At 60.9% G+C, this 17,247-nt stretch overlaps 2 protein-coding genes across 6 annotated transcripts; one reads left to right on the top strand and one right to left on the bottom strand.

Moving 5' to 3' along the window:
- Positions 1–19: 19 nt before the first annotated feature.
- Positions 20–6,387, bottom strand: CFAP119 (cilia and flagella associated protein 119). 5 transcript variants are annotated; one of them, XM_074954425.1, is made up of 9 exons: positions 6,276–6,387; positions 3,450–3,481; positions 2,279–2,344; positions 1,872–2,041; positions 1,457–1,527; positions 1,172–1,288; positions 876–939; positions 396–479; positions 20–192 (listed from the first exon to the last, which is right to left on the bottom strand). In XM_074954425.1, exons 1-9 carry the CDS (start codon positions 6,300–6,302, stop codon positions 23–25), a joined length of 801 nt encoding a protein of 266 aa, XP_074810526.1. In that variant the 5' UTR covers positions 6,303–6,387; the 3' UTR covers positions 20–22. The 5 variants fall into 5 exon arrangements, with proteins under 5 accessions (XP_074810526.1, XP_074810525.1, XP_074810528.1 ...); XM_074954424.1 differs by having other exon boundaries at positions 396–482; positions 6,276–6,386; XM_074954427.1 differs by having other exon boundaries at positions 396–482; positions 2,279–2,442; positions 6,276–6,344.
- Positions 6,388–6,774: 387 nt separating this feature from the next.
- On the top strand, positions 6,775–17,247 carry RNF40 (ring finger protein 40). The gene is made up of 20 exons (XM_074954324.1): positions 6,775–6,863; positions 7,349–7,550; positions 7,813–7,980; positions 8,482–8,647; positions 9,272–9,505; positions 9,624–9,745; positions 9,908–10,054; positions 10,290–10,364; positions 10,696–10,815; positions 11,059–11,238; positions 11,523–11,658; positions 11,980–12,101; positions 12,477–12,910; positions 13,015–13,132; positions 13,559–13,708; positions 13,900–14,112; positions 15,457–15,582; positions 16,154–16,294; positions 16,385–16,486; positions 16,651–17,247. The coding sequence occupies exons 2-20, from the start codon at positions 7,419–7,421 to the stop codon at positions 16,825–16,827; spliced, it is 3,063 nt and encodes a 1,020-aa protein (XP_074810425.1). The 5' UTR covers positions 6,775–6,863; positions 7,349–7,418; the 3' UTR covers positions 16,828–17,247.

Raw genomic sequence — 17,247 nt, 5'->3', positions numbered from 1 at the left:
TTTATTGCACTCTTCTCTCCCCTCACTTCCGGCCGCCCCCCTTGGAGGAGTTGGGCACCTTCTCCAGCAGGGCCAGCTTGGCATTGAACTGTTCCTCGCTGGCCCGTAGCCGCTCCTCCACCACCAGCCGCAGCTGGGCCATCTCCTGGCAGAGTTGAGCCGAGATGTATTCCCGCAGCGGGGCCCTGGGGCCTGCAGGGGGGAGAGGGGTGAAGAAAGCAGCCAACCAGATCCCTCACCCTAGAGCTGGAGCAGGGCTGGTGCCCCCCAGAAGGAAAAAGCCTAGGTCCCATTCCCCACCCCCTGCCCTGGGGCCAGCCTGGCGGCCCCGTTTGCCCCCGAAGGGGAAAGGCCCCGTATCTCATTCCAGGCCTCACTCTTCCTCACTCTCTTACTCTCACTGGGGGCTGTGGTTCCACTGTCTGCTTCCTCCTCTTGCGCTGGGGGGACAGGTGCCGTCACGCTCTCACCCAGCTCTCCTGCTGGGGGGTGAAGACAGTGGATAATCAGAGTGGGGCTTGGCTTCATTGGCTGGATGCTCCACCTTCCCGTGCCTCCTAAAGCCCCCTCCTCCCTTCTGTGGTGTCTGGGAGCTTGTCCTGCCCAGCACCCTCAGGTGCCCCACTCTGCTGGCATCAAAAAGCCACTGTCTCAACGTTCTTTGGCTGGGAATTGCCGTCCTGTTCGAGCATTTTCACCTTGGCTCCGAGGCCCCAGGGCTTGCTCTTACTCAGCAGCAGAAAGGAGAAGCCCCAACCATCTCCCCCCTGCACCTTCCAACCAAACCCTCCCATGGGTACGAAGGAGGGTAAACTCCTCTGAGCTCACCCGCACGGCCGAGAGTTTGTGGGGTCCGGCGAGCACCAGCCACTCACCCAGCTCAGCCATGGGCTCTGGCTCTGGCATTCCCACGTAGGACAGCGATATGTCCAGCCGGATCTGCGAGGGGAGAAAACAGGGCCGTCCTGGAAGCTGTAGGGGCTGAGGTAGGTCTTGGGCTGGGCACGCCTGCCCTCTGCTAGCTGCCCCATGTGGGTGGAGGACTCAGAAAGGGGGCCTGTGCGCAGCTAAGCCATGCGGGTGGTGGGGCAGGCCAGGTCCCCAGGGGGTGTTGGGTGTGGCTGACACTGGAGGTGCCGTACCCCGTGGGATTCCCCGGGGGGCGCCATACCTGCGGTGTGAAGGCGTACTTGTACAGCTTGAAGTGGCGGAAGTAGGTGTTCACCACGTAGTCGCTTATGAGTGCCAGCTGCTCCTGGCTGAAGAGGTCGATGCTGAATGGAGGCCGCTGGGGGTGGGGAGAGGAGAAGGTGAGGCAGGAGATGGGCAGAGGCTCCCCACCCCACACTCATCCCTCTAACTGGGCCCTGCCGGGGGGGAGCTGGCAGCAGCAAGGGGTCCCTGGCTGGAGCTGTTCCTCCCTGGCCCGTGGGCGACACCGAGCGGCGGGGCTCACCCGTATGGCGTGGCAGAAGAGCAGCTCGGTGAAGTAGCGGTAACATTCCTCCACATTGGGCAGGGGTGTCTCTGGGGGAGCAGACATGAGTGTGAGGGACCTGCACACCCCATGGCCACCCCCCACCCTGCAAGCTCCTCCCCGCTAGCCATGCCATCTTCCAGGCTCCTCCTCTTCCTTCCCCATGCCCACCCCCACTGCCTCTCTCCACAGCCATGTTCAACCTCCAGGCTCCTCCTGAGAGCCCCACCCACCTTGAAGGCTCCTCCCCCTCCCTGTGCCCATCCCTACTCACGGAGGGTCCTCTACACCCCACTCATTTTTGTGGGCTCCTCCCTTGAGACTCATCCCCTTTCTTTAGGCTCTCCTGCCCCCCCGCCCCAATTCCCTGACTCCCTCTGGCCCCCGCTCTCACCCACACAGGCCTCGTGGGTGTCTTTGACGATGGTGAAGAAGGCGGAGCTTTGCTCCCGGTTGAAGCTGTGCTCCCGGCTGAACTGCACCGTGTAGAAGCAGAGATCCAGCAAGATGGCAGCCCGTGGGTCCGATTCCCAGCCCTGCAGCTGGAACAGCTCCGCCAGCACCCTGCAAAGAGGGAGCCACAGACTCCAGGGGTGGGGTGTCTCCCCACCCAGGGGCCCCCTCCAGGGTGGGGGGCCCTAGGGAGGACCTGAGAGTACAGGGGGGCTGGTAGGGGGTGCTCTCCCTACCATGGAAGGACAATAGGGGGGGACTCCAAGCCTAGGTGCAGGGGATGGGGGTATCCCCCCAGGGCTGGGGGGTACTGACCTAGAGACTTCCCCGAGTCCTACAATCAGTTACCTCTTCAGCTCGTCGGTGGTCTGCGCTTTGTTGATGAGGTCCATGGAGTGAACGTCCAGGTACTTCCTGCACCAGGGAGAGGGGCCCCAATGCCGTGAAAGAGCATCATTTGAAGCCCCAGCACGGGCTCAACAGCCCGTTGGGGAACGTCGACAAGAGACCATCTATGAATATGGCAGGTTAAGGAGATACTTTGGGTCTCCCAGCTGAGCCGTTTCTGCCATTCCCAAGTACTGCATCAGCAATACCCCTTCCCTGCTCTAGCTGCAGGGCGTTCGCATTATCTGCATTTTAAGGACATAGTTGGTCCTATGTGCTGGGTGCACCAGAGACTCCAGAACCGATGGGGAGATAGGTTCACCTGATCAGCTGTAGCCTGGTATGTACCCTGACCCCAAAGGCCGTCCCTAATTTAGATTGCCTGTGACAGGCCTGGAACCCGAGCCAAGCGGGTAGTGCCTTGCAAAGCATTACAAACTCAACACGTGATCTACCGAGTGCCATCCTTGTGGCCCAAGATACAACCCTTTGGCTAGAAGTAGGTAGGAGGATAAACGGCCTTCCCAGAACTGGGCTGTGGGCTAAATCCCATCAATTTAGAAACGCTTCAGCTCCCGGGAAGCGTGGTTCTCTAGCTCAGTGCTCTGAGCCAAACGACCTGTGGAGGAGAGATGGAAGAGCAGAAGCCTGGCACGGTGACTTGGCCGACATGGCAGCTAACGAGCAGGAACGTTTCAGAGAAGAGGGACCTCGGACAAATTTTAAAAGATCTGGTCTGACTTTTTAGATGCTTTTGATTAATTCCTAGCAGATGGAAACCAACATGGCACTCTCCTTTTCCTGCCCTTCCTGTTGCTTTCTTTTTCTGTTCTTTTTGTCTTGTTTGTTCTCCACCTACTTTTGGGAGCAATCAATAAAATACACATAACTATCAGAAGCTGCATCTTGGGTCGGGCAGCTGGGTAGCAGCCACACAGCAACACCACGTGGGGTGGCTTGCTTGGCACTGAGATGCAGCTGCCTCTGGGGTGGGGAGGCAGGTAAGAGCCATGCAGAGACGCTGCACGGGGATGGCTTGCCTGGCGCTGAGATGAAGGTGCCTCTGGCTGTGTAACAGCCACAGAGCGATGTGCCCAGAGCGCCCCCTTTGGAGGAGTTGGATGCTACTCACCACATGCAGATCTTGGCTTCATGGCACTGGGGCTGAAAGAGAGAGCGGTGTGGGGTGTCAGTGAACATGATGGGGATGGGGTGTGGCCAAGACATTGGGATGGGGGGGAATGACAGGTCCCACATGCCCCACCCTGAGAGGGGTAGCCTGGCCAGTGGCCATAAGAATTAGCTGGTTGATGTTCCTAAGGGGTTGGTAACAGCTGGGGGTGTTCAATAGTTTAATTCATATCAGATTATCAGAATCCAAGAGACAATTTGCCTGTATGTAATGATGAATATCATGAGCCAACCAACAATGTGCTCAACATCAGTGAGGAGACAATCAGCCGGCAGGAGGTGACGGATATTCATGAGGTGATCAGCAATGTGATTAATATTCATGAGGACATGGTTAATCAGCTGTGGATGCTGACTTTTCATGAGACATGCTTACATGTACAACCTACATACGTACAAGAACCTACATCACAAAACAGAATTTCCCTCCTGACATTTTGAAATTTGGTTTTGTTCCGAATCAGAACAAAAAGCTGAAATTTCTTGTGGAAATTTTGAAAAATTGTTCTTTGGAACCATCAAAACATTTCATTTCGACAATGTGGAATTGCCCACTTTTGACCATGTCAAAATGTTTTATTCTGATAATAATAATAATAATAATACCAATTTCTTAGCGCTTTTCCTCAGTAATTTCCAAGCGCTCCAGAATCTTTAATTGCATGCAGAGTAGTTGGAGCTGTGTCAGTCCCAGGATATTAGAGAGACCAGGTGGGTGAGGGAATATCTTTTATTGGACCAACTTCTGTTGGTGAGAGAGAGAAGTTTCAAGCTACACAGAGCTCTTCTTCAGCTCCGAGAAAGGTACTCCAAGTGCCACAGCTCTAACTATTTATGCTAAGCAACCGGTTCCACCTTGCATTTAGCGGGTGCTGCAAGGCAGAGGTCCTGAGCTTCCCCCCACCCCCAAATCTGGCAGGTGAAAGGGGTGGAGGCTGGGGGCTGCACTTTAATGGTAAAAGAGCCATATTTTGGCCACCCCTGTATTATAGTGTCCGTAGCATTGACATACGTGCAGTGATGAGTGTTTTTAAAGCTGTGGAAATTCAGTAGGTGACAAATCTTACTGAGGGGGAAGTAATTAGGTAATGCTGGGTTTGGATATTCAGAGTGTGATCAAGGTAAATGAGATGGTGAATATTCAGGAGATGATGCATATTAAGGAGGTAATGGAGGAGTGAATAGTCATGTTGAATTATTATTAATGAGCGGTTTCAGAGTAACAGCCGTGTTAGTCTGTATTCGCAAAAAGAACAGGAGGACTTGTGGCACCTTAGAGACGAACCAATTTATTTGAGCATAAGCTTTTGTGAGCTACAGCTCACTTAGCTCACGAAAGCTCATGCTCAAATAAATTGGTTCGTCTCTAAGGTGCCACAAGTCCTCCTGTTCTTTTTATTAATGAGCGATGACAATTAAAAATGATTGGTGATTCAAGGCTGATCTCTACCACGGATTTACATATGGGTCCTGAGATGACTCAGAAGTCCGATCCTGGAACTGCAAACCCATCCGCTAAAGGTACAGACATTTCGTGGCAAGCCAGCTGCCTGCTGGGAGAAAGTTAGTTCTTTCTTTTTCCTTCCTTCTCTCTCTCTTTTCAGCTTTGAGGGCAAGGTGCTTCTCCTGGAAGCGGGCTACTGCCTGATGAAGGATATGGCGCCATCGGGGTCGGCTGGTGGCTTGCTCCTCCCAGTTTGTGATGTCCACATCAGTTTTCTTAAGATACGCTTTCAGTGTGTCTTTGCAGCGTTTCCTCTGACCACCATGGGATCTCTGACCACGGGCGAGCTGAGAGCAGAGGACTTGTTTTGGGAGGCGAGAGTCTGGCATCCGCGCACAGCGTCCAGCCCAGCGAAGTTGGTGCAGGAGGATCATCGCTTCAATGCTGGTGACATTGGCTTCAGCGAGGATGCAGGCGTTAGTGCGGCGATCTTGCCGCTTGACGCGAAGGATCTTCCGGAGGCATCACTGGTGATACCTCCCCAGGCGCTTGAGGCGCTGTCGACAGGTCTCCCAGGTTTCGCAGCCGCAGAGGAGCGTGGGAACAACAAATGTGTAATCGGCTGGATCTCGGTGCCGTGACAGCGCGTCGGAGCAGTTTCCCAAGGGAAGCCCTTGCGCGCTGGATCCTGAGCTGGGCCTCGCGGTCGACGTGAATACGCGACAGGGGCTCGGCTGCTGGCGTGTGCCAGATCACGCTGGCTCCTACTGCTCCCTTGGGCCATCCGGTGTCTTGTGTGACACCGGGATTGCCGTTTGGTTCCGCGCCTGCCCCCCGCCGAGGCCCCCGGGCTCCTCCTGGTCTGTGACCGGGGCCTCCAGCTGCCACCCTCAGGCGCGGAATAAACAACGTGCAGCGCCTAGCGCAAGGGGGCGTGGCCCAGGGCGGGGCTCCTCCGGGGTGCGAGGGGGGAGGGATCAGCGCGTGGGCGGGGCTAAAGGGCAAAGGAGCGAAAGACGCGCCCCGGCAGAAACCGCCCCGGCCCGTCTGCCGCTTGGGCGGTGAATATTTACATGCTCATGAATATTCATGAGCGGCTATGCGGGGGGCGGGGTTTGCTCACGCTCGCTGAGTGGACAGGGACGGCCCCCAGGCGCGAATCAGAGGCCACCATGACGAGCCGATGAATATTCAGGAGACGATGAATATTCATGAGGTCGTCGAAGGGCCGCGACCCCCCCCCCCCGAGGCGGGGTCTTTGTGGCGCGGTTGCCATGGCAGCGGCAGCAGCGTGGCCCCCGCCCCGCCCCACCCCGGGCTCACCTGCTTCAGGCGGTCCCCCGGCCCCATCGCTGCGGCGGCGCCGGCTCCCGCTAATGCTTGGGACGCGTCGCCACAGCAACCCCCGCTCCGCCAATCAGAGAGGGTATCGGGGCCGAAGCCAATCAGAGAAGGATTCACTGGATGGGTGAGAGCCCATTGACCAATAGCCGAGGACGTCTTTGTCCAGCCAATCACAATGTGTATCTGTGCTGGACTACGACCGAGTCTTAATTCCTTCAGCCAATCAAAAACGGTCTTTTCGGCTCAGCGGGCTTCAGCCAATCAGCGCATGTCTCTCTTTGACGGCTGGTTTCCACGATCCAATCACAGAAAGCCTCTTTCACCTCTCAGCCAATCCCCAGCCTGTCTCTAACATCAGCCAATCTTCGGCAGGGACTCTCGTCGACTAACCCCGCCCCTCCCTCGCTCTCATCCAATGGGAGAAGAAGGGGGAAAAAAACTCGTCCCGCGCATGTGCAACGCGAGGTAGGGGGCGGGTGTTGGGAGTGTCAGGTCAGCGCGTGCGCAGTGGTGCGGCTGGGGGTGGGCCTGGCACGGGAAGCCGCTGGGAGTGGGAGCGCGAGGCAGGTGAGCGGTGTGGGAGGGCTGGCAACGGGGGGGAGCGGTGGGGGCTGGGGTGAGGGGTGGCAAGGGGGTGAGCGGTGGGGGTAGGGGGTGAGGGAGAGAGAGGGCTGGCAAGGGGGGGAGGGAGGCAAAGGGGGTGAGAGGTGGGGTGAGGGTGGCAAGAGGGTGAGTGGTGGGGGTGAGGGTGAGGGAGGGGGAGGGGTGGCAAGGGGGTGAGAGCTGGGGGTAGGGGGGAGGGTGGCAAGGGGGTGAGAGGTGGGGGGAGGGGTGGCAAGGGGGTGAGCGGTGGGGGGAGGGGGGAGGGGTGGCAAGGGGGTGAGGGGTTGGGTGGGTTAGGGGATTTAAGGGGTGCCATGGGGTCGGGGAGGTGAGGGGTTTGGGGTTAGCAAAGGGAGATGAGGGGGGTTGGGTAAGAGTCCAGGGGGTGTGGGGGGGCAGAGATGATGAGGGTAGGGAGGTTTCTGACCCCTCTCTGTTTTCTCCTCCAGGTGAGGTGCAGCTCCTGGGCTGATCCCCCGCCCCCAGCTGCTGCTTCCAGAGCCCCCGGCCAGCGGCGTCATGTCGGGGCCGGGGAGCAAGCGGGCGGCTGGGGATGGGGGCTCAGGGCCCCCTGAGAAGAAAGCCAACCGGGAGGAGAAGACGACCACCACCTTGATCGAACCCATCCGCCTGGGGGGCATCTCCTCCACGGTCAGTGCTTGGGCTAAGGACTGTTGGGGGCAAGGGGGGTTGGTGGATGGAGGGCATTTGGGGAGGTCAAGAGAAACTGGGAGCATGGAAGGGATTTGGGAACCCTGATTAGGCAGGTGGGATGGGGGTGTGGGGACACTGGGTGTAATTTGGGGAGGGGAGGGTGGGGGATTAAGAAGTGGGGGAGGAAGCAGCTGCGGTGGTGGTGGGGGTGACAGGGAGCCACTGCTGACTCCCCCCCACCCCCCGTTGATCCCCCCAGGAGGAGATGGACCTGAAGGTGCTGCAGTTCAAGAACAAGAAGCTGGCGGAGCGGCTGGAGCAGCGCCAGGCCTTTGAGGACGAGCTGCGTGAGCGCATCGAGAAGCTGGAGAAGCGCCAGGCCACAGACGATGCTACCCTGCTCATTGTCAACCGTTACTGGAGCCAGGTGAGACCCATGTCCCTCCCCCGGCCATGGCCCTCTCCCCACGATCTCTCCTGCCGCCTCCCCCGACTGAGCATTCCACACCCACCCCTCCTCCCCTCCCGGCCACAACCCTCTGGCCGTGCATTGCACTACCCTGTCACAATGCCTCATCACCACCACCATACCCCTGCCACGCATCCCCCACCCTGCCTCGTTGCTTATTGTCATCTGCAGTTGGAGAGCTGCCCCTCTGGACCCTCAGCATATCTCCCAGTGACCACAACAGGCTGCCTACAGTGAGACCTCGGCCTGCTGTACTCTAGTGGGGTTGAGTGATTGGGGACTGCAAGCCAGGACCTCTGGGTTCTTAGCTCTGTTACCACAGTCTTCCTCTGTCCCTCCCAGAGACCTTCCTCCTGGGTGTACGTCTCCCCCAGCCAGTGGAGGGGGGCACAGGTGTTATATCCTCTCCCAAACCTGAGCTGGGCTGACACTTCCACCCCCATCTCCATCTCCCTGCAGCTGGATGAAAATGTGCAGGTCCTGCTGAGAGGCTATGATGGGGACTGTGAGCCCCCACCCCCCGCAGCCCCTGCTGCCCCCTCTGCAGAGGAGCCCAGGCCAGAGCCAACAGGACCGGACCCTGAGAACACAGCCAGCCCTAGTACCGAGGGCCCAGATAGGACAGGTGAGCATGGGAGAGGTACCAGGCCGCAGGGGGCACTGCGCTGGGTCGGGGTGGTGCTGCACTAGGGCAGGGGGTTCAGCGGGGTGGGGGCATTCAGCAGGGGGTGCTCTCCCCTCACAGTGATCTCAACATAGCGCTAAACCAGGGGTGGGCAAAGTACAGCCCGTAGGGCCACAGGGACATGGTGATGGCTGCTTCCGGGAGCAGCGAGGTGCCAGGGCAGGCAGGGAGCCTGCCCTCGCCCCAGTACGCACCGCTGCCACCCTGGAGCTGCTCCAGATAAGCGGTGCCGGCTGGAGCCCGCACCCTGAACCCCTCCTGTACCCCACACCCCAACCCCCTGCCCTGAGCCCCCTGCCGCACCCATTCTGCACCCCGCACCCATTCTGCACCCCAACCCCCTGCCCTGAGGCCCCTCCCATACTCCACACCCCTCCTGCACCCCAACCCCTTGCCCTGAGCCCCTTCCTACGCACCGCACCCCCTCTTGCACTTCCTCCCGCACCCCTGCCCCAGCCCTACACTCGGCCCTGCATGCAGTTTCCCCACCCAGATGTAGCCCTCGGGCCAAAAAGTTTGCTCACCCCTGTGCTAAACTCTTCTCTGTCCTTCCCACCCCCGCAGAAACAGCTCTACCTGTTGCAGCCCCGTCTACCCCCTGGAAGGCCGGGGGGCTCCTGCTGAACGAGCCAGCCCTGTCATTCCTGGCCACCCTGGCCAGCAGCAGCAGCGAGGAGATCGAACTGCAGCTGCAGGAACGCATGGAGTTCTCCAAGGCCGCCGTGTCCCGTGTGGTCGAAGTCTCCAACAAGATCCACCGGCGCACGGAGGAGCTGTGCCAGAAGATCCATGCCCGTGGTGAGCCGAATGCTAGGGTTCCATCCTGGCCGTGGGAGTGGAGTGAGATCTAGGGGGTTAGAGTTGGGGCGCTGGGAGTCAGGACTCCTGGATTCTCAGAAGTGTGACTCCTTTTCAGCTGACTTGGACCAGCTGGATGAGGCGCTGAAGTCCTTGAACAAAGAGCTGATGAGAGAGAATCAGCGGCTGCAGGACTTGGCGATGCAGCTGCAGGAGAAACACCACAAGATCTCGCTGGAGGTATGAGCCGGTTCTCAGGGCAGAGGGGCTGGCTGGCACAGGGGTAGGGAATGAGTCGCAGGACCTTTCCCCTCTGGGGGCACTGGCTCTGACCGCAGGGTCAGGGGTTGTCTGGCCTGGAATGGATCCAGCCCCGCACATCCGTGTCTCTTCCTGGTGCAGTACACAGAGCTGCAGGACAAGGTGACATCGTCGGAGACCAAGGTGCTGGAGATGGAGACGACGGTGGAGGATCTGCAGTGGGACATCGAGAAGCTGCGCAAGCGTGAGCAGAAGCTCAACAAACACCTAGCTGAGGCGCTGGAGCAGGTGACCTGCCCCCATGTCCAAGGCTTCCCTCTCCTCATCCCCCCAGGCCCCTTTCTGTGTCTCACTGCTCCCTTCTGGCCCCATTGCAGCTGGAGCCATAGTTTCTCTGCCGCTTGTATCTGGGTCCCTCTCCCCCTCATCCCTGGGGCTCGCTGCCACATTTGCCCATTCCTCAGAGCACTTGGGAGGCCTGATCGGCGAGGGGGTGGCTGACTCTCTTTCTGGCCTTTTGCAGCTGAACTCTGGTTACTACGTGTCCGGCAGTTCCGGGGGCTTCCAGGGTGGGCAGATCACGCTCAGTATGCAGAAGGTGAGGGGGCAGGAGGAGTTGGGGACATGGGAGGGGCAGGGATCTCTGGCACTTGGGCAGGGGAGGTGAGGGTCTCAGTGGGTGGAGTCCCAGTGCAGAGAGGGGCGGGGGTCTCTGGCACTGGGATGGGGGAGTCCTGGTGTAGGGAGGGGTGGGGGAGTTTGGCCCTGAGGTTAGGGAGCATCTTCATGCTGGGTGAGGTGGGGTCCTGGTGCAGGAAAGAGCGGGGCTGGGAGGGTGGGGTCTCATGGCATGTGTTGAGGCAGCCGCTGGGTGGGGGTCTCGAGGCGGGTGGGAGTTAGGGCTCTGATGACAGAGGCTGTCTCGGCAGTTTGAGATGCTGAATGCGGAGCTGGAGGAGAACCAGGAGCTGGCCAACAGCCGCATGGCCGAGCTGGAGAAGCTGCAGCAGGAGCTGCAACAGGCTGTCAGGACCAATGAGAAGCTCAAGGTAACGAGGTGGAGGCCTGGAGCCAGGCTCGGCGGTGGGACCTGGCTGGGAGGGGTGGAGGGCAGCACCCCCTGGAGCCAGGCTGGGTGGTGGGGCCTGGCCGGGAGGGGTGGAGGGCGGCAGGCTGGGCGGTGGGACCTGGGCAGGAGGGGTGGAGGGTGGTGCCCCCTGATGCCAGGCCTGTGGGGAGGCTGACTGGGGGTGGAGGGCGGTGTCTGTGGCAGTGACTCCCCGTGCCCGCAGGTGGCGCTGCGGTCGCTGCCCGAGGAGGCGGTGAAGGAGACCCTGGACTACAAGGTGCTGCAGTCCCAGTTCTCGCTGCTCTACAACGAGAGCCTGCAGGTGAAGACCCAGCTGGACGAGGCGCGCGCCCTGCTGCTCACCACCAAGAACAGCCACCTGCGCCACATTGAGCACATGGAGGTGAGGCTGGGGGGAGGAGTCACAGTGGGGGCGGGGCCTCTTGGGAGGGGCGGGACCTGTGAGGGGAATGTGCCACGCCTTTTATGCAGGGGGTGGTTACTGTTTTGGAGAGCCTGTGCCGTGTTGCAGGGTACCATTTGTGGTGCAGTGGCTCATTGTATTGGGATGTACCACTCTGGCCAGGGGTGCAGGAGTGCTTACCGTGCTGCCTGCAGGAAAGCCAACTGGGGTTGGGGGAGAGTGATTCCTCCCCCGTCTCTCACCCTCCGCCCGCCCCATTGCAGAGCGACGAGCTGAACCTGCAGAAGAAGCTGCGCACGGAGGTGATCCAGCTGGAGGACACGCTGGCCCAGGTGCGCAAGGAATACGAGATGCTGCGCATTGAGTTTGAGCAGAACCTGGCCGCCAATGAGCAAGCGGGTGAGAAAGAGACACTTCCCCCTCCCCAATGCCCGGCCCCGTGGTACAGGCCGGCATGGTGTATCGCCCGGCCCTGTGTGTAACTTTGTGGTACAGCCCTGTGTGGAGTGCATGCCTCCCCCACGCAGTGTAGCCCAGTGGGGTGGGCAGGCCTCTCATAAGGGAGCTCTGTCTCTGCCTCCTGGAAGCTTCCCTCACCTGTGCCCTGCCACCAGCCACCTACCCCCCATGGCAGATGCCCCCCGTTTCTCAAGTGCTTCCCCCCATCCTGAGACAGCAGGTTCCTCTTCCCCCTGTGTAACCCTGCCCTTCCCCCCCCAGGTCCCATTAACAGGGAGATGCGCCACCTGATTAGCAGCCTCCAGAACCACAACCATCAGCTGAAAGGAGACGTGCAGCGATACAAGCGCAAGCTGCGTGAGGTGCAGGCTGAGATCAACAAGGTGAGAGAGCCGCTGGGGAGGGGTGCGCTCAACGATCCACTCTGCGGGAGAGGAGGGCTTGACTGGAGCAAGGGCAGGGAGGGAGGGATCCATTTGGGGAGGGACAGGCGGCATTTAGGGATCCGCTCTGAGGGGCAGAGACGGATCCACTTGGAGTGTGGGGCTGCATTTAGAGATCCATTTGGGGCAGGGAAGGATCTGTTCTAGGGGAGAGGCTTGATTAAGGATCCCCTTGGGGGGCCAGGGAGGGATCTGTGGGGGGGATGCGGGGTTTGGGGATCGGCTTAGGGGGGTCAGGGAGGGGATGGGTTGGGGAGGTGTGGGGTTTAGGGAATCTGCAGCCCAGGTGTCTCACTCCGACTCTCTCTCTCCCAGATCCGAATGCAGTCAAGTGGCTTCCCCTGCGGCTCAGCTGTGCTGCCCCCCGCACCTGGGCCGGAGGAGCCGGTGGGCGTGGTCCCAGCTGTGGTGGTGAAGGAGGAAGAGGGGGGCACGCCTGCCCTAGAGGTGAAGAAGGAGCCGAAGGAGGCAGTGGTGGCTGTGGTGAAGAAGGAGGAGGCAGTGCCCCTGCCTGAAGGGGGTGTGAAGAAGGAGGAGGAGGAGCCACTCCCACCGGCTCCCCAGCCGCCCCCCCCTCCTCGCATCAAGGAGCCACCAGAGCGCCCCAAAGGGGGCCGCGGGGGGGACCGGGAGCGCTCGCGGGACCGTGACAGGGATGGCTCGGCTCGTGAGCGCGACCGCCAGAAGAGCAGCGATGACCCCAAGAAGAAGGACTCAGACCTGCTCAAGCAGCTGCGCATTGAGCTCAAGTGAGAAAACCCAGGCGTCCGGGGGAAGGGGGTGGGGGGAGGAGCTCGCAGGGGGGTCCCAGGCTGGCTGTGGTGTGCAGGGCCTTGATTCCTCTCCCCCCCAGGAAGGCCCAGGAGAGCCAGAAGGAGATGAAGCTGCTGCTGGACATGTACAAATCAGCCCCCAAGGAGCAGCGGGACAAGGTGCAGCTCATGGCTGCCGAGAAGAAGACGAAGGCCGAGGTGAGTGAGACCCTTGTGGGGTGGGGGGGTCTGGAGGGTGGGTCTATGGGTGGAATGCAGATTGAGAGGTAGGGTTTGCCTCACTCTCTTTATGGGCAGATATGGGACAGTGACCGCCGTCTTTCTGCCCCCTGCAGGTGGAGGAGCTGCGGGAATGGTTATGGGGCTGACACACCATATCTCTGCCCCCTGCAGGTGGAGGAGCTGCGGGGGTGGTTATGGGGCTGTGCCCCCGTCTTTCTGCCCCCTGCAGGTGGAGGAGCTGCGGGGGTGGTTATGGGGCTGTGCCCCCGTCTTTCTGCCCCCTGCAGGTGGAGGAGCTGCGGGGGTGGTTATGGGGCTGTGCCCCCATCTCTCTGCCCCCTGCAGGTGGAAGAGCTGTGGGGGGGAGCTATGGGGTTGTGACGCCATTTCTGCCCCATGCAGGTGGAGGAGTTGCGAGGGCGGGTGCGGGAGCTGGAGGAGAAGGAGAAGAAGGAGAGCAAGAAGATGGCCGATGAGGATGCCCTGCGCAAGATCAAGCTGGCAGAGGAGCAGATTGAGCACCTGCAGAAGAAACTGGCTGCTACCAAGCAGGTACTGGGGTGGGGGAGTGGAGGGCGGATGGGTTGGGGGTGGTTAGTGGTGGGAGGTTCCCCTGAATGGGGTGGGGAGGGGAGATCTGGCAGGATTGGGGGGCTCTGAGGGTGGGGCTGGGCAATCTGGCAGAAAGGACTTAGCAGGGGAAGGCATCCAGGCCCCCCTGACCTCATGGCCTCGGGCTTCAGGAGGAGGAGGCCCTGCTGTCGGAGATGGATGTGACGGGCCAGGCCTTCGAGGACATGCAGGAGCAGAACATGCGCCTCATGCAGCAGCTGCGTGAGAAGGACGATGCCAACTTCAAGCTCATGTCAGAGCGGATCAAGTCCAACCAGATCCACAAGCTGCTGCGCGAGGAGAAGGACGAGCTGGCAGATCAGGTGCTGGCTCTCAAGTCACAGGTAGGGGGTGCTGCAGGGAGTGGGATGGGGGGCTCAGTAGTAGGGTTGCCAACTGTGTAATCACACAAACCCAAACACCCTTGCCCTGCCCTTTCTCCGAGGCCCCACCCTCCTCACTCCATCCCCCCTCCCTCTGTCGCTCGCTCTTCTCCCACTCTCACTCATTTTCACTGGGCTGGGGCAGGGGGTTAGTGTGCAGGAGGGAGTGCCGTCTCTGGGCTGGGGCTGAAGGGTTTGCAGTGTGGGAGGGGACTTCGGGCTGAGTCTGGGGCAGGGGGTTGAGGTGCAGGAGGGGATGCGGGTGCAAGCTCTGGGAGGGACTTTGGGTTTTGTAAGGGGCTCAGGGCTGGGGCAGGGGCTTGGGATGGAGGAGGGAGTGCGGACTCTGGGAGGGAGTTTGGGTGTGGGAGGGGGCTCAGGGCTGGGGCAGGGGGTTGGGGTGCGGGACGAGGTGAGGGGTGCAGACTCTGGGAGGGAGTTTGGATGCAGGAGAGGGCTGGGACAGGGGTTTGGGTGCGGGAGGGGGCTCAGGGCTGGGGCAGGGGGTTGGGATGCGGGAGGGGGTGTGGGGTGCTGGCTCTGGGAGGGGGCTTAGGGCTGGGGCAGGGATGTGAGGGTGTGGGGTGCTGGCTCTGGGAGGGGGTTCAGGGGTGGGGCAGGGGGTTGGGGTGCTGGAGGGGGTGCAGGCTACAGCAGGGCAGCGCTTATCTCAGGCAGCTCCCAATGGGCGGCGCAGTGGGGCTAAGGCAGACACCCTGCCTGCCCTGGCCCCTTGCAACTCCTGGAAGCGGTCGGCATGTCCCTGCGGGGGACCACCAGGGGGCTCTGTGCTCTACCCATGCAGCTCCCATTGGCCGCAGTTCCTGGCCAATGGGAGCTGCAGAGTTGGCGCTCGGGGTTGGGGCAGTGAGCAGAGACCCCCCTGCTCCCTCCCCACAGGGGCCGCAGGGACGTGCCGGCCGCTTCCAGGAGCGGCGCAGGGCAGGCAGGGAGCCTGCCTTAGCCCCACTGTGCCGCTGGACTTTTAGCGCCTAAAATCTCCCTGTTTGGCTTCAGTAACCTCCAGGAGATAGAGCCTGATTCCAGGAGAGTTCTGGGAAAACTGGGAGGGTTAGCGACCCTAGCTCAGTAGGGACCGCTCTCCCCACACAGGCAGTGTGTGCCTCAGTGCGGCACTAGGGGGCACTGGGTTGCACAGAGGAGCATGGGGGTTCAGCAGGGTGGGCCTGTGTGGCTGGGGTGGGGGTTCATTGGGGGGTGCCCTCCCCTGGCAGGCAGGGGGCAGGGGCAGCTGGCTGGCTGCGAGTCGGCAGGCGGTGCTCTCCTGACCGGGCTGCGTTGCAGGTGGACGCCCAGCTGCTGGTGGTGCAGAAGCTGGAGGAGAAGGAGCGGGTGCTGCAGGGGAACCTGGGCACGGTGGAGAAGGAGCTGACCCTGCGTAGCCAGGCCCTCGAGCTCAACAAGAGGAAGGTGAGTTCGGGGGCAGGGCTGTGGGCTGGGGACCTGGGTCGGGGGGGTTGATGAGGGTGATCCGAGGGGGAGGGGGAGTGGGGTGGCGGCGGCGGCTCTTTTGCACCCACAGGGCAGTCTCCTGGGAGAACCCTTATTTCTTGGCTAAGCTTCTGCTGCCTCAGCCCAGCCTTCTCCCACTCAAGACTCCCTCTGCTTCCTGGTCTGTCATTGGGGTTCCTGTTCACAGGTGTGGATCCCAGTGTACCCGATCTCATCCCAGATGCTTGGCCAGGCCTCATGCCTCTCTCCCCTAGGAGTCACCTGCCCAGTTCCGCTCAGCGGGTGGGGAAACTGAGTCACACAGTTGGTTATAAAAATATGACCAATATCTCCACGTTTGTTGGTGATGCTGCTGGAGGGAAGCTACCAGCATTGGGATGGGCTCTGTGGCTGAGGCCCTCCTGTGGGGGGAAGCTGGCAGTGCTGTGGGGTGTTCCCCCGTGGGAGCACTCCCATAGGGGAAGATTACAGTGCCGGAGGCACTGTTCAGGGGGAAGCTCGCAATGATTGACATTCCCTCCTCCCGCAGGCGGTGGAAGCGGCCCAGCTGGCCGAGGACCTGAAGGTGCAGCAGGAGCATGTGCAGTGCAAGCTGAAAGAGATCCAGGCCTGCATGGCCGAGAACCGCGCTGCCAAGGAGAAGGAGTCCTTCAACCTCAAGAGGGCCCAGGTAGGGGGCGGGGGCTTGTGGGGCATACTGGGGGGAGGGGCAGGGGAGGGCCTAGGCCCTCTTGCTGACTGGATCTTCCCTGTACTCCAGGAGGACATCTCCCGGCTGCGGCGCAAGCTGGAGAAGCAGAAGAAGGTGGAGGTGTACGCCGACGCTGACGAGATACTGCAGGAGGAGATCAAAGAGTACAAGGTGGGCAGGGGGCAGCTGCGGGAGGAGGGGGAAGCCTGGCACAGGGGCCGGGGGGTGCGGGGAGGCACGAAGCTTGGGGAGGGCCTGTGCTCAGGCTCTGGGGTTGGGGGGAAGGAAGCCCACCCCCCTCACTAACAGGGTCTGTGCCCTCCCTGCCCCCCTAGGCCAAGCTGACCTGTCCCTGCTGCAACACACGCAAGAAGGACGCGGTGCTCACCAAGTGCTTCCACGTCTTCTGCTTTGACTGCGTCAAGACGCGCTACGACACCCGGCAGCGCAAGTGCCCCAAGTGCAATGCTGCCTTCGGCGCCAACGACTTCCACCGAATTTACATCAGCTGAGCGCCTGCAGTCCCTCTTCCCACCCCATCCCCTAGCCCAACGTTCCGCAGATTCACCCCCTCCAGGATCCACGCCGCGGTCCCCTCCCTCCTGCCCTCTGCAATCCGCTCAGCAGGTGCTGACCCATCCCTGAGGATCCCACCCAAATGATGCCTGATCCCCTCAGGATCTGCTCCTCACAGCTCTCTGGATCCTCCCCCAGGCTCTGCTCTGTGCTCACTCTGTGGGTTCTGCCGGGGTCTGCTCCCCTGGGGCTGGTCTCCTCCCTCTGATATTTGAACCCCGGTGAGAGCCCTGTTGTGCAGAGAGGATGCCCTTGGGGGTGAAGGGCCGCAGGGCAGCAGCTGACTGTGTGTGTGGGAGGGTGGGGACTGTTCATTCTATTTGGATTTTATTTTATTTTTAAATACTATGTTTGGT

Source organism: Natator depressus, chromosome 6 (genome assembly GCF_965152275.1).
Source record: "Natator depressus isolate rNatDep1 chromosome 6, rNatDep2.hap1, whole genome shotgun sequence".
Classification (NCBI taxonomy): Eukaryota; Metazoa; Chordata; order Testudines; family Cheloniidae; genus Natator; species Natator depressus.
This window is presented reverse-complemented; position numbering and strand designations above follow the sequence as displayed.